This window comes from Pongo pygmaeus, chromosome 9, assembly GCF_028885625.2.
Source record: "Pongo pygmaeus isolate AG05252 chromosome 9, NHGRI_mPonPyg2-v2.0_pri, whole genome shotgun sequence".
NCBI lineage: Eukaryota > Metazoa > Chordata > Mammalia > Primates > Hominidae > Pongo > Pongo pygmaeus.
Genome location: NC_072382.2, coordinates 39,703,106 through 39,717,782, shown reverse-complemented (window position 1 = coordinate 39,717,782; position 14,677 = coordinate 39,703,106). Strand labels below are relative to the sequence as shown.

The following is a 14,677-nucleotide window of genomic DNA, read 5'->3' as shown; positions in this document are numbered from 1 at the left end:
GGTGAGAAGTTTTCTTAGTTTAGCTACTGAACCCTAAAAAAATATAATCTCAAAAGTTAATTTCTTAAGCAATTTGGGCACCTGAATTTGATAAGAACTCTTTTTTTTCCAGACATTCTGTTCTGTCTAACCCAAAGGAAAAATAGCCAATTTTGAGAATCTGTATACAAATAAGGAAAAGTAAAATACAGCGCTTTGCAAAGAAATGGGAGGGATTTCTGATACTCGATTCATGATGCTAAACACATCAAGTAGATGATTCGAAGGCAGAAATATATAACTGTTCTCATTAGGATCGTTTATGAACTATAAATAAGGAGCAGACTATGGCCAATGCATTAGAAAAAAACAAGTACAAAGGCACTTCAGAAAATACCTTACTCCAACCTCCCATTTTAGTGTCATTTCTAAAAGGGTTTCATTTCAGCCTTCCTACCTTTCTTCCTTCCTTCCCTTCCTTCCCTCCAACGGGGTCTCACTCTGTCACCCGGGCTGAAGAGCAGTGGGACAATCACAGCTCATTGCAGCCCCAACCTCCTGGGCTCAAACGATCCTACTGCCTCAGCCTCCCAAGTAGCTGGGACTACAAGTGCCTGTCACCAGGCTTGGATAATTTTTTTTGTCTTTTGTAGAGATGGGGTCTTGCTATCTTGCCCAGACTGGTAATGATCTCCTGGGCTCAAGTGATCCTCCCACCTCAGCCTCCCAGAGTGCTGGGATTACAGGCACGAGCCACCACACCAGACCTCTTTTTTCTTTATTATATATTCCTCTAATAAAGTGCTCTGTATGCAGTGGGCATTCAATATTTGCTAAATTAAATTAATGGAAAGTTTTCTAACTACCATGTAGAGTATCAAAATTTACGTCATTGGTTCTAGAACTGCTCTCTGAAGCAACACAAATTACACTTATGACAGTTCGTCAGATCTTTGAAGCCCATCCTCAAAATAAGGATGTCAAAAATACATCACACATGTTGACACTCTAATCTCCCAGCCACAGTAGGTATTAGCAATCTGAACGTTATTTATACTAATCCTTCACAGTTTTAGAATTCTTCTCAACCCAACATTCAAAAACCACTTGCCATTCCAGCCTAAGTTTTCTTGTCCCTAAGTCATCCATTCCAAGTCCCCTCAACCACTGCTCACATGCAATGCTTTCAAATTCCCTATGCATCCTGGTCACAGTGATTTGAATGTACACTAATTTATCGATGATGTACCTAAAACAACTTATTTCATTTCCTTGAACTGATGATAATATTCTAGATACAGTCTATTTAAAAAGTGAAGAATTATTAGCTTCTCCATTTCAGTATTATATTTCTAGCTGTGCAGCCCAAAATTTCAGTAGCTATGATAAGAGCCTCTTGTCACACCACTGGCTTATACTGAACTTGCAGTTAATTTAAAACATTCAAGTTTCCTTTCTACAATCTGCTGATAAGTCATCCCCTAAAACCGTGCCCGCAACTCTCTATTCTCTCCTAAATTGATTTTTTGAACTTAATCATAGTATTTTACATTTAAGTAAATGTAAATGATCCAGATTCTATCATTCAACAGAATGTCTGCAATATCTGCTGGCTTTATGTTTCACATGATAAGCATATCGTCTGTGCCTTCAGACACATTATCAGCCAACATGTCGGTACTGGATGTATTTTCCCAATGTTGCATAAGAGGAATACCTTCGAGAGTTTGGCCTAGGAATGTGGCCTGGGACTCTGCCAAGCATCTCTCTCCAGCAAAATGACTGCAAATTTCTCGACCTTCAGATTCTACATGATGTAAAAGAAGTTTGTCTGTGTTTAAAAACACATTCAAGAAATAAGTGAACATGTGAAAAGACAGAAAAACTTGTTTTAATTTGGGCATAGTTTCAGTTTTCAAAGGCACATGAAGGCAGAAAGAAAGAATCACAAAATGGAACTACTGATGATAGCAACTCCAAAACCAAGACTGATTAGACTAAATCCCATGTGGCAAAAATTTTATTTAGTAAGTTTCCTTCTCCCGCTCTCCCTTTAGATATATGTGCATACACACACACGTACCTTTATTTTAGTAATTTTTTTTTCTGGAAAATAAAGTTTTCTGCACCTGATTGCTTCCACGAATAACACAAAGCACAAACAATATGACTTTCTTTGGTTATCATGCAATTTTTTCTCTGCTTACCAGAAATTGGCACAAATTTAAGATATACTATATTCTACTCCCTGAAGCACAGTAGCTGGCATCTCCACTGGCATTTAAAAATTTGAAGACATTTAAAAGAAAATCCACAAGTTTATAGTTGCTGTCTAAATCAACTTTAACATTTCATATATTCACAATTTCATGAGTGAATCAAATTACACATAAGAAATTGTAGAACTAAGCCAACTAAATGACTTTTATAATAGGTACTGGGGAAAAATATTATTAAACCTTTTCCTCCAATTTCTGCCTTTCTTCCAGCAAGACAAACCATTTTCATGAAGTTTCTGTCTACCTCACTAGTGATAATCTGAAGCAGCCATTAATCAATCTATTAGTGCATTCAGCAACATTTATCAAAGTGCCTCCCCTGCTACCAGAACTGTTTTGGATGCTGTTGTGGGCGCATGCAAAAATGAACTAAATATAGATTTTGTCATCCAAGAATTTTAAGTCAATTTGTAATTATTGGTTCTTGGTTCCATAACTTTTTTTTTTTTTTTTTTTTTTTTGGTGCTGGCTCAGATGTACACCTTCATCTATTCTAAGGTTAAGGCAATCCTTATAATTTTCTTCCTTTGTCTTGTTTTTTTGTTTGTTTTTTGTGTGTATGTTTAAAATCCTGCTTATATTTGACTTTATTTTATTCTCACATCTTCTGAGATCATTAAAGTTAAAGGTAGATCATAAATCGAAAACATTCTTAAAGGTCTCTTTACTCAAATTATTTGGTGTTATTGTATCTCAGAAAGTATAATGAATTGCCTGTAGCCAATAAATAAAATCAGAACCTTTATACTCAATGGTTCAGTTCGGTACATATCCATGAAAATAATAAATGTTAAAAAGGATGCTAGCCGTTGATTCCTGGCATGCTATTCTACATTTGGCTACATTACAACGTTAAAAGGATTTAGTGCATATATCAAATTGTGGATCTGCTTGTTTTAAAATTTCATCTGTAATTCCACATGCACCCCCCCACCCCCATACACACTCACAAGATCTGAATATGGTAACAAGGAAATCCTAGTAACTGTAGCGTTGGAAAAATGGTTCATATGGAAATAAGCCATTTGGCTGGTAAAGCTGGTGATTTTGTTCTCTAGGTGGCACTATTACTTCAATTTTTGGTGAGTTGCTTAAATGACTTGGAACTGCCCGTTTATTTTCTTTGAATTCCCATTTTATAAATTTTAATTTTATAAAAGCTAGTTGTAATTAAACGACAGGTTGCCTTCTAGGTTTTATTTCAGTAAGTCAATTTGAAGTTCAGTGATTTTTTATCATATTATTTTATGTTTCCTTACTATACTGTCTTAGATTTAAGAAATCCTCCCTTGCCTGACCTCCTCTCTCCAAAAATGCAGAGGCATGTCAAAAACACAGAGGGTCGTCATAAAGTTGCCGTCAGACCAAAGGAACCAAGATGAAAGCATGTTTAAGAGCTACTAGGTTCTGGGAGATTTCAAAATCAGGACATTACTACCATGACAACCAATGAAAAGTTCTTTCAAGTGAACCTTTGGGGAAAACTATATAACATTCCTTACTCTCTAGGCTCTCTGGAAATAAACTTTTACTTTATTATGGCTGTCACTAAAGCTTGTAAATTTACTTTGCTTCCTTCCAATCGTTCTCCTGTCCCACACCCAGCCCCCTAACTCACCTAATGCAACCCATCCTCAAACATCAATCTATAAATGAGACATCAGGGCAATGAGCCACTTCTTAGCATCTAGTATATTTGATAAGATTTGTCTCATCAAGAGGATAAGTGCCCTAGAGCTTCTACTTGAACTTACTTAATTTAAATGAAAGCTTCCACACTTATCTGACCAGATACTCAGATTTTTCTACAGAAAAGAGAATACCTTCCTGTTCCACTTAAAGAACACACACATTTACCACTCCCCCTCCTCTCCCCTGCAAAAGGTTTTCAATGTCAGTACATTAGTGAGCTCCATTTTGCATCTGCCATCAATAATGATTCCATATAGTCAATAATTCGGTCCATGACCTTTCTAAGTCTTTACAGTGTAAATATTCTGGAAATCCAGTGAGGCACTTAAGTATAAAATTATTTAGGATTAAATAATTCTATGCCTTAAGTAGAAGTTTAAGAGGACTTTTAGGACACACATGACTAAGCCTACAAATACCAAAGCCACTCTATGTTTCCTAGGTTTAAATACCACATGCAAATAACATACGGATTTCATTTGCCAGCATCATTTATTGCTTAACATTACTCCATACTAAACAGAGTAAATGGATGCAGAGTGTAACCAGTAAGTTTGCTCATTCACTTTTGAAGCTCATCCGTGCATGTTATTCATCCTAATAAAGAAAATTTATCACAACACAACTTGATGCGATTCTTGTTCAAATGATTTCCTCTTCCACTGAAGAACAGCCAGCACTTAAAACCTAGAATTCCACAGAATTCTCTCCTCGATTCCTCTTTAAAATGCAATTCACAGCTTGAGATCACAGAGCCTGCCAGTGGCTGAATGGCTGCACTAGATGGCTGAGAGTCTTTCAATTAAGCAACAATTTTGCAATTAGTGGAAACTGAGTGCTGTATAACAATTGTTTGAAAACAAGTTGAGACAAGTTAGCAATTACCCTATAAAAGGGACATATTCACTTTTGTTAGATAGGTGAGACCCCTCATACAAATTGAACTCTTCCACACAGGGAGATGCAAGTTGAAAATTAATGTTTTAATCACTAAAATCAAATCCATATTATGGGCACCTGAAATGGGAGTGCCTTTCTTCTCAAAAGATATTCAGAGTTTAGCATCATCCACTCTCTATGCTGTCTGTTTTTATTCAGGAAGTCTGAAATTGTTCTTCTCTACTCCGGGATTAATTTCCTACATCTCAAAATGTTAATAAACTACTTGAACATAAGCTTTCCATTCTGTAAATCTTCAATTTCCTTAAGAGTAAGTCTACGATTGAGACCCAAAGCTGCTGGCTGTGTTATATTTCACAGTTCACAGTTCTCTCTCTCTCTCTCTCTCCTTCTACACACACACACACACACACACACACACACACACACAGAGAGAGAGAGAGAGAGAGAGAGAGCGAGAGAGCGAGCGCGAGAGAGCGCCCCAGGTTTTAGAAGATGAATGTAAAAAGAATGTAAACAAGTTCTCTGCTATACTATCAGGTGGGCGTGCCCAGCTTACTGTGTGTGCTGAACTACAAACCAGTGCTATTCATATGAGAAAGAAATGATATCAATCATCTACATTTTGACTATTGAAAAGCTGGGACTCTTAAAGATTCCAGGAAAAAGGGAATAGCTTACATTCTCATGATGCTCCTCTTAAACAGGAAACCCACGGACTTTGAGCCAGGATTTTAGAAATTTGCATTTTTTTTTTTTTTTTTAACAGGATTTTCCCTCCTCGTGAGTCAAAATGAACAAGAAATACCCCAGGACCTCCCTTCCCTCCTTGGCCATTAATGAGATTAAGGCAATTAACTCACATAGTATAAATGAATCATTTGAGGTGATGACTGCATTTTAGGCAAATGATGACTTTCTTGGTTCCCTTGGTTTGCAAGTAAAAGTTACACACATTGAAAAGACACTCTGAAACAGATTTCCTAAATGCTTCATTTTCTGGATACACCAAGGTTGACCTACTATACATGTTAAATGGTTTTAAAATATCATCTTAAAATAAACGAAACTTCCAGCTGCTAACTCAGCTCTGAATGGGCTATGAAAGGCTCCAAAGGTATGTGAAAAATTACTGTTATTTTGCTTTAAAAAATGTAATGTCTAAGAGTGTCTGCAATGTTCTAATGCTTCAAAACATGTACGTAAGCCTTGTTTATCTGGAAATCATTTCTTTCTGCTTATATCATTTATAAATAGAAAATGTTCTGTAATAATTTAAAATAGTTCCACATACATAATGCTTTTCGTGTCATAATACTTACTACTGGTCTATATTTACCAACATTTATCACATTTTACAAAACGAAGTAGAAGAAAAAAAAGACAACGACTTTATGGCCCTGGAATTCCAGTAACGGTGACCAACATGTTTTAAATTCCAGTAAAGGTTATGGTTACATTTCAACAAGTGTCTCTTTCCTTTCTCTTACCTCTCCTGCTAACCCAGAGGTAAATTTACCAAAAAAAAAAAAAAAAGTCTTAAGCAAGGCATTTGCAAAATCAGAAGACAGGAACAGGAGTTTAATGATTGTTTTTAAAAGGTGCTGTTCCCAGGGTCAAAACTTTGTAGTGTAATTTCAACATGCTATGTTACCTATTATGTGTAATGTCTTGAAGCGCTGCATGTCATAACATCAGAAATCTCCAACCTAAAAATTATGTTGCATGAGATAAGCATTGAAGGCACACACGTTCAGACAAATTAAATCTGTAATTATGCCTCGATAAATTAAAATGTAAAGACATATCAAATTGTAAGACCAAAATGGCTTTTGACCTTACAACAAACTCATATAAAAATAGATTTTTCGATAATAATAAAGGGGAGAGAGAGATTTTGCAGGATATTGAGCCAGTAGGGAGGGGTCTCATTTAATAGCATGTCGCCTTTTATATGCAGTTAGAAAATCAACGTTCCCAATTACATATTACTTTGCTTTAAAAGATTACTAGGAGGATTAATAAACACTCAGAAATATGCCTTTCTTCGCTTCTGGCCAAGAACATTCCTGCGTGCTTGTTGGAAAATGTTCTTTGGTTGCTACTGACATTGAGGAGTAAGTGCAGGATAACTACAAGACCCTAAAATAAGATCCAAGAAGCCTTAACACACCACCAGTCGAGGCTTATCAAAGCTCCCCCAGCGCGAGGAAAACTTGCATAGAAGCCAAACAAGAACGAGGAGTCAAAATCCACCGACGACGAGTCGCACGCCCCACCGAGCTGGAGTCAGCAGCACCATTCAACAAGTCCCTCCTACCAGCTCTCTAAGGGATCCCGCAAAACCTTCGTTTACCACTTCCCCACCCCCAGCCTCCCGCCCCCAGTAGCTGCTCTTGGCAGCATGGCCGGCAGAGGGCACCCTCTACCTTCCCTAGCTTCGTTCTCCGGGTCCCCTCCTCCTCCTCGCCTCCCCTCCAACCCGGTCCCTCATCCCCGCTCCACCCCCAACACACAAACACTGCATCCTCCAGTTCACCCTCGCAGCCCCGAGGCTTCTTCCTTAGGGATGCCCCTAGTCTGTAATCTCCCCTTCTTCTTGCCGGTCAGGAACAGAGCCCCCAATCCTCAGCTATTTCTTTCCAGGCGCAACTCACTCACCCATTCCTCTTCCCGGCTCTGCATCCCCAGAGACTAACCCGAATCAAGAATCCCCCACGTACATCCCACCCACTCCCCGAAAGTCAAAACTCTTAACTTCCCTGGAGGGCGCTTTAGAAGAGGGGCTTAGGATGGGTAAAGATGTGGGTTCGGCCCGCCTGAGAGTCTCGCAGACCCTTTCAGTTCCCAGCGGTAGGAATTCCGCCTCCCAAGTTTTCCAAGCTACATTGGCTTCGGACTTGTAAGTCCACTTCAGTCTCAACTCCTGGGGAGCAGGTAGCCGTGTGCAGCTCCGGGGAAGGGATGCGGGCTGAAGGCGCAAACTTCCCTCCCACTCCCCCCGCAAGTCGGCGCGGGGACCACCTAACCCCTGGAAGGATTCCTAGCCTAGCCCCAGCACCCTCTCCTCAGTCAGGGCCCCCGACAGCTCTGGCCCCCTAAGTCTCTCTCGACTCCTCCTGGGCTGGGGGAGGGCTGCGAGGGATCCCCGGGTCGCCGTCTTTGCTCCCATCACGCAGCTCTGGGTCTCCTCCAGGCCTTCTCTCCTCTACTTCGTGACTTCCCCAGGTCCCTTTTTCCCTGATGGTGCCGGCTGACCTTCTGGGTTGTGGGTTGGGGGAGAAAACTCCCCAGGAGTAACTCCAAATCGTCCCTTCTACCGGAGAGGAGGAAAGGAGATTGGCCTCGTCCCACAACTTTGGGGGGGGGGGTCCCCCAGTCAACTTTCTCCCGTGGACGGGCAGCTCCTGCACCAAGCCCCACTCCCGGCGCTTGCCTACCTCGGGGTCCACACAAAGCTCACGGGTCCCCGGCGGCGGAGTCACATCGTGGTTCCGATTCTGGCTCCAGCGCCCAGCCCCGGTCGCCGTCGCGGTGCTGCTTCCCGCCGGCCCCACGGCAGTGGTGGCAGCTGCATTCAAGTGTCTCATTAAAGCCCCCCGAGCAGGAGGTGTGGGGGGGCGCACCGGGCTGGCTCCTCTGTCCGGCCCGGGAGCCCGAGGCGCTACGGGATGCGCGGGACAGCGAGCGGGCGTGTGCTCCCGGGCGCGGCGGCGGCAGCGGCGGGGACCCGGAGCTCCAGGCTGCGCCTTGCGCCCGGGTCAGACATTATTTAGCTCTTCTGTTGAGCTTCGATTGGTCAAACGGCGCCGCCCCCCCGCCCCCCCCCCCCCCCCCCGCTCGCCCGCGCTACCGATACCCGTTCGGGGCGGCAGCTTAAAGGGAACGCCGCGTCTTTTCTTCGCCCGGGGAACCGAGGGGCGCCCGGGACTCCCTGCTCCCCCGGGGCCTGTCCTCACCTCCTCCCCCAGGGCCCCGCGACATCGCCCTGCGAGTCCTGCGCCCTCCTGGGGCGCCTTGGGCAGGACGCCCGCGGCTTCGAGGGGTGTTCCAGCCCCAGCCCCAGCCCCGGGGAACCCCGCGTCCCGCGCCCTCTGCAGAAACCCCGGCTGTGGGCGCTGGGGCTGGAGGGAGCGAGTGAGAATCGCACGCCCCGAGGTCTCGCTCCCGTAGCTTTCAACTCTCCCCTTCCTCCCCATCCCAGCACCCAAGTTCTCTGGGAGAGGGCGTGCGTTTCCCGGGCCACAGACACACCTTCCCGCACCTTCCAGCACTACGGAGCTTGCGAACGCGAGCACACAATGAAATCGCACAGAGCATGGGGGCTATTGGTTTACTCTGCTGCTTTAAACACGCCGGCTTAAACAGAGTTCGCGCACTGACCTCTCTAGAGTTTGCCTAATAGGAATTCAATCAAGATAATAACAGCATTTTTTATTGATGAACGCCCCCAGATAACGTTACACCAAGTTACTTGTTCCAGCCAGGAAGCCCAGGCAATGACAGACCTCGCTAAAGCCACACGCTTTCTAGCCGACCAAACAGAAAAACGGAAAGAGAAAGAAAGAAAACAAACCCACCTTTTCAGTCACTACTTGTCAAAGTAACCATCAAGGCAGCTGCTCCGGGAAAGACTTCGGCACCAAAACTCCCAGACTCTATAATTTTTTCACGTTCCCTTCGCTTAATTAAAGGGGGGGAGGGGGCGCGAGTCTTTGGTGCCCGCTATGTACTCCTTCTGTTCTGCAGCAAAGAAGTTAAATTATTGATAGTGGAAATTGCATGGCGGAGGTAATACTCGCACCCCATCAGCGAGAAGCTCCATTTGATCTCGGCAGAGGCAGGGAGATTTCATGCTAGTTCGCCGGGGGGAGCGGCAGCGAGAGCAGCCCTCTCCGCGGTGAATGGGAAAGTGGGTGGGAGTCCACGAGAGGGCTCCACGGTGCCTTGACGTGCGCTGTCATATGATACCTCCGCTGCCTCGAAATAGACACTCTAGTGCACGAATTACCAGAATCAAAATTCAGCGCATTTAAAATGATACATCTTTTATTAGAAGAGTTCCGTTCCAGGGCATTGCATGCTTTTGCAGATGTTTTCACTTCCAGCCCCAGCAAACACACGTATAAGCTAACCCTTTTAATAACGAACCAGGGCAGCCAAGATAAATAAAAAGTCTTCTGCTTTAAGCAGAGTGGGGGTGGGTGATTCGAGGGTGGGGGCAGAACTGGCTCAGTTAATCCTCCCCCGCCCTCCACCGCCACCACTGCCCGCAGCAAAAGAGCAAATAGCCTTTCGGGTTCTCGTTTGCCTGTAGCCAAGACCCTTGAAGAGAACTTATATGGCTAGGGTCCAGAGGACATTTTCAATTATCCATTTGATGAACTCTGTCAACCATCTACCTGTGTTTCTGCTTTAAAGCTGAATTTTCTTCTCATTAGTTCAACCAATTTGTGCAGACCTTAAAATTTAGAATACAGAACAAGATAGCAGTACTGTACTTAAATTGGAGTCCCTGGACCTCCTCGGAGCATAAAAATCACCTGGGTGAGTGTTAAAATGAAGGTCCCTCCTCCTGAAATTGTGATTTAGTAGGGGTGGGGCAGGGCCCAGGAATTATAATTTTAATAAATACCACAAGCAATTCGAATGCAGACAATCTGAAGTCACACTTTGAGAAACACTCTCTTGGGGGTACAACACTGGGTATCAGAGGAATCTCCCACCAAGCCCACACCCAAATTCTGCAGGCAGCTTTCTGTGTATGTGCATTTTTCTGTAATCTCAAAGGGGTCTGACCTAATAATTGCGAAGACTCATTGCTGTAAGAATTTCCCTAAAGACTCCAACATTAATTTTGCTAAAGGGAAAGATTTATAAACAGTTTCCTTTCCTGGACCCTCTTGTGGTTACCAAGAACGTGCTGTTGAACTGAATATATAATATTATTACATACTCAGTTCAATTTACCTAAGGGTTTACAGTTAGCAAAATGAATTCACTAACATTAGCTATTTTAGAACTTCTAAAGACTAGTGACAGAAATTATTTACCCGTTTTATAAAAGAAGAATCTGATCCTCTGCCAGGAAATAATTTACCCATGTTCACACAGTGAAGTACCAGGGACAAGACTTCAGTGAACTCAAGAATTCCTGCTAGAAATAACCCTGCTTCCATCTCCCCCACCCCCTAAGTGAAGCTATCTGTTCCTTGGAAGTGTTATCAGAATGTGTGATCATTCAGAGCGCCTTTGCAAATTGTTGGACTAAATAGTCAAATTATTCAAATATATGCATATTCTTCGAGTGTCACACATTTAGCTTTGCACCTCTGTCAACTTGACAGAGCACATGACCAATACAAACTACCCTACAGCACAGATGGCAGAGTTTATTGTGGAATATTTAATGTATGTGAAATACGCAGGCTAACCAGAAAGCAATAAAGGACAGAGGGCATGAAGCTGGATACTGTTACCCCAGAGACCCTCTGCATTGGTTCCCAGGTTGTAAGCTGAATGCAGACACAATTTCTTTTAGTAGCACAATACAATTTAAAAGGCCAGTGTTATACATTTAAAAAAATACTTGTACTACATTATAAAGGACTGGAGGAACCCTACTCCAAACTTTAACTTTGTTAACTTCAAACTGATGCTTCACATTTGCTTGAAAATGAGTTCTACCCTCAGGTTTTTAAGCTCAATTGTAATTTATTTCCTTCCTGAAAAAATACCTGGCAAGTTAATGCCAGGAATCTAAGCTAGCATTCTGAATGCTGCTCACTTAGAAGTTATGGCAAATCTTTTTCCTGCTAAATTCACATTGGCACGTCAGCGTTTCTGCTGAAGGAAAAAGTGTTCTCATTTCCCAGACTCTGATTGGGTGGGTCTATGGCCAATCTTCTTATTCCTACTCTCCCTTGACATTATATAAATAAATGTGTGTATCTTCGCTTTCCAGTGTGTGGTGCAGTTTTACTGAGGAAAAGACAGAGGAGTCAGAAATGTCAGGGATATTTAGAAAGAAAAGAAGATCAAATGCCAATTCAGATAACCATGATGAATCACACCCCTTAACACTTCTAAGCATTTCCAAACTTTCTGATTTGTGATTATAGCATTACCAAAACTGTATGTGACCAGCTTAAAACACGTACTTATTTGCCTTAAAAGTACATCTTACATTCAAAAACAATGAAGCCAAGATAAACAAAATTGTACCAGTGCCTTGCATGGAATTCTAAATATTATTTTTTATTTGCTTAATTCAGGTAGCATATAGAGATAATTTTGGAGGTCTAAAATCAAACTTTTTACAAAATTATTTCCCTATTGTGGGCAAGGATGATGCTGAGAATATAGAGCATGCATTTCTATTCTTCTTAAAAATTGGCCTCTGGCATAATTGATATGTTAGGAGCAAAGTTTCCAAGTTTATAATCTGAACATTTTCTCTATTACTAAAATGAGGGAAAGTTTCACAGCTTGAAAAAATAATGCTACCTATTTCACTTTTGTGGGGCTTAAAAATTAATTGTGAATTTGTCTGAATCTTCATTTCTTTTTGGTTATGTTCTAATATGATCCTAACCCAATGTTCCAGCGGGGACAAAAGTCAGGAAGAAATTTGAATTCCCATCTATTCTTGTCAGGAAATATAAACTAATCCTCATTACCCAAGTGGGAACAGAGGTAGTAGGCTTGACATTGACATGTTTTTTCTATTAATAATTTTAATTGGCTGAGGCCAATTCTATCACTATAAGCATTTTATATTTAATTATGTTTATTTAAGCTTCCTAGTTACTCCTACCTTCAGTCTTCCTTGCAAGAAAAAAAAAATAGGTTGTCTAGTCTAGTATCAAATAAGTTGGCCTAAAAAAACTGTTGAAATTTTCCGTAATTAGCATAGGGAAAATACTAAGTAAACAGAAAACTCTGCTGCTGAGCAGAGTGGCACAGGTGTTTTCAAATTCATCCTGGATAATTTGAAAGGCCCAGTCCAATGTTAAACTGTGTCACTCGCAATCCTTGAAATTCTTGTATAAGGCCTGTCCTGAGAAAAACCTTAAGGGAGAAGTAATTTCCCTATTCATGAGATGTTACATTCTCAGTAAGCTTTTTATGAACCATAAGAATAGCTCTATACCATACCCAAATGTGTTCAAATTGGTCAACACCTGTTACAGGAGTTATGTAACCAGACATAGCCATTAGTGGCAGACAAAAGAAAGGAACCACAGCAAGAAACTTCTAGAAGGGCCAAGACTAGGAAAGTGGAACAAGAAGGTCAAAAGCTGATCCCATCTGGGAATAATATTTAGTTGGATCAAGAAAAACAGCATAGAAACCATTAAGAAACTGTTGATACTAAACCCCCAAACATATGAGAATCATCAACTTGTAGCCCTCCAAGTTACCAGATTTGTGCTGAGAACATTTAAAAATTAATAATGAAGAATAAATTTGGTTTACTTGTTGTAATATTTCTATAAGCGTGGTCAAAAGGGATGTGAGATTGTGGGTATAATTTAGAGCTGACAGTAGTAAATAGCTGTGGTATTAGTTGGTTTTGCTAGGAGAAAAGCCATGAGAAGAATTAACAAATTTAAACCAAAGGGTTTCAGTACATTGAATCAGATGAAAGATGAACATTAGCTTATTTTTGAGACTCACCTATTTAGGCTGTGTGATGATTGGAGTGAGAGATTTTCTACAGCCAAATTTTATATTCTTCATGAAAAAAATGAAAAAGAAAAATATGCAAAAAGAATTTAGAAAAAAAATAAGTGAACTTCCTAAAGTCTTATTTTAAAAACACACACTAAGAATTTGACCTACTTTCATGTGATTCTGATACATGAATCTACAAAGCACTCTTTAGTGGTCTTTTTGACCAAGGACTTGGGCAGGATGTGCAACTGGCCCTCTTTCTACCTCCAGATAGCACAGGCATGGTGAGAATGAAATCCTTAATAGTGCATGGTTGTGAAGAATGGGTTAGGCTTTAGATTAGTCTGGCATACAGAATCATTTGGAAACATCCAAAACTCCTGACTTTCTCAACTTTAGTTGCCTTTCACTTCATAGTCATTCAGTTGATGAAAGATTGCTGAATATCTACTATCTGTCAGGAGGCTATTCTATGGGCTGATACAGGCAGATGCATAAAACACATTTTAGCCCTTTACATGCTCAGATTCTAGGACATAAGAGTTGTACTTTAATCCATGGTGCCACTTGCAAATTTGTTAAGTCTAGGAAGTTTTGTTTTGTTTTATTTTCCCTTGCCGTAGGTTTGGTGTGTAGAAAGATGATGGTAAACATGCCCCTAGTGGCCAGGGGGTGGTAGTGAGGGACAAGAAACTTGCTCCCAAAGCTGGAGTGGCACTTAGAGGCTGGGGAGGGCCCACCACGGTTAATCAGTCCCCAGTTATTTTGGTTAGCAGTGTTTTACAAAAGGTAGACAAAGGAGAAGGAGTGGATAGGGTGAGAGGGAGGAAATGAGACAATTTTTGTTAGAGGCAAATAATTTTTCTAAATATGATAGATAGACCTATAAAAGATAGGTCCAGAAGGGATCTTAAGAGATTATCTCATCTTCCTCACTATTTATAGGCCTATCATTGCAGACCAGGGAAGTAGACTACACATCCTTCTTCTGGGGAGCTATCTAGAATCCAGCAATGCTGGTGCTTGGAAGTCCTCACTTGTAATGCATTTTTGTTCCTGTTGCAATTTATATCTTATTTCATTTCATTCAACCTTAGTGAAGATGGAGAACAGCTGCTTACTAACCTCCTTGTGTTATTAAGTCACCACTC

At 41.5% G+C, this 14,677-nt stretch overlaps 1 protein-coding gene and 1 long non-coding RNA gene across 5 annotated transcripts in view; one reads left to right on the top strand and one right to left on the bottom strand.

Annotated features, from left to right (window-relative positions):
- Positions 1-6,313, top strand: part of LOC129008058 (uncharacterized) — a 192,906-nt gene extending 186,593 nt beyond the window's left edge. Inside the window, exon 5 of the long non-coding RNA XR_008492461.2 lies at positions 5,620-6,313. This is a non-coding gene — a long non-coding RNA (uncharacterized LOC129008058). The remainder of the gene's footprint in view (positions 1-5,619) is intronic.
- BDNF (brain derived neurotrophic factor) overlaps positions 1-14,677 on the bottom strand; it is a 68,447-nt gene that overhangs the window by 38,260 nt on the left and 15,510 nt on the right. Inside the window, exon 1 of one of the 4 annotated variants that reach the window (XM_054439788.2) lies at positions 9,431-9,735. The exons of 2 other annotated variants lie outside the window; for them this stretch is intronic. Coding sequence is in view for 1 of the 2 variants with exons in the window: in XM_054439786.2 (XP_054295761.1) it covers positions 8,291-8,440 (150 nt within the window). In the remaining variant the exon portion in view is untranslated. Of the gene's footprint in view, positions 1-8,290; positions 8,636-9,430; positions 9,736-14,677 lie in introns of those variants that run through there. One more of the 4 variants, XM_054439786.2, reaches the window with a different exon arrangement.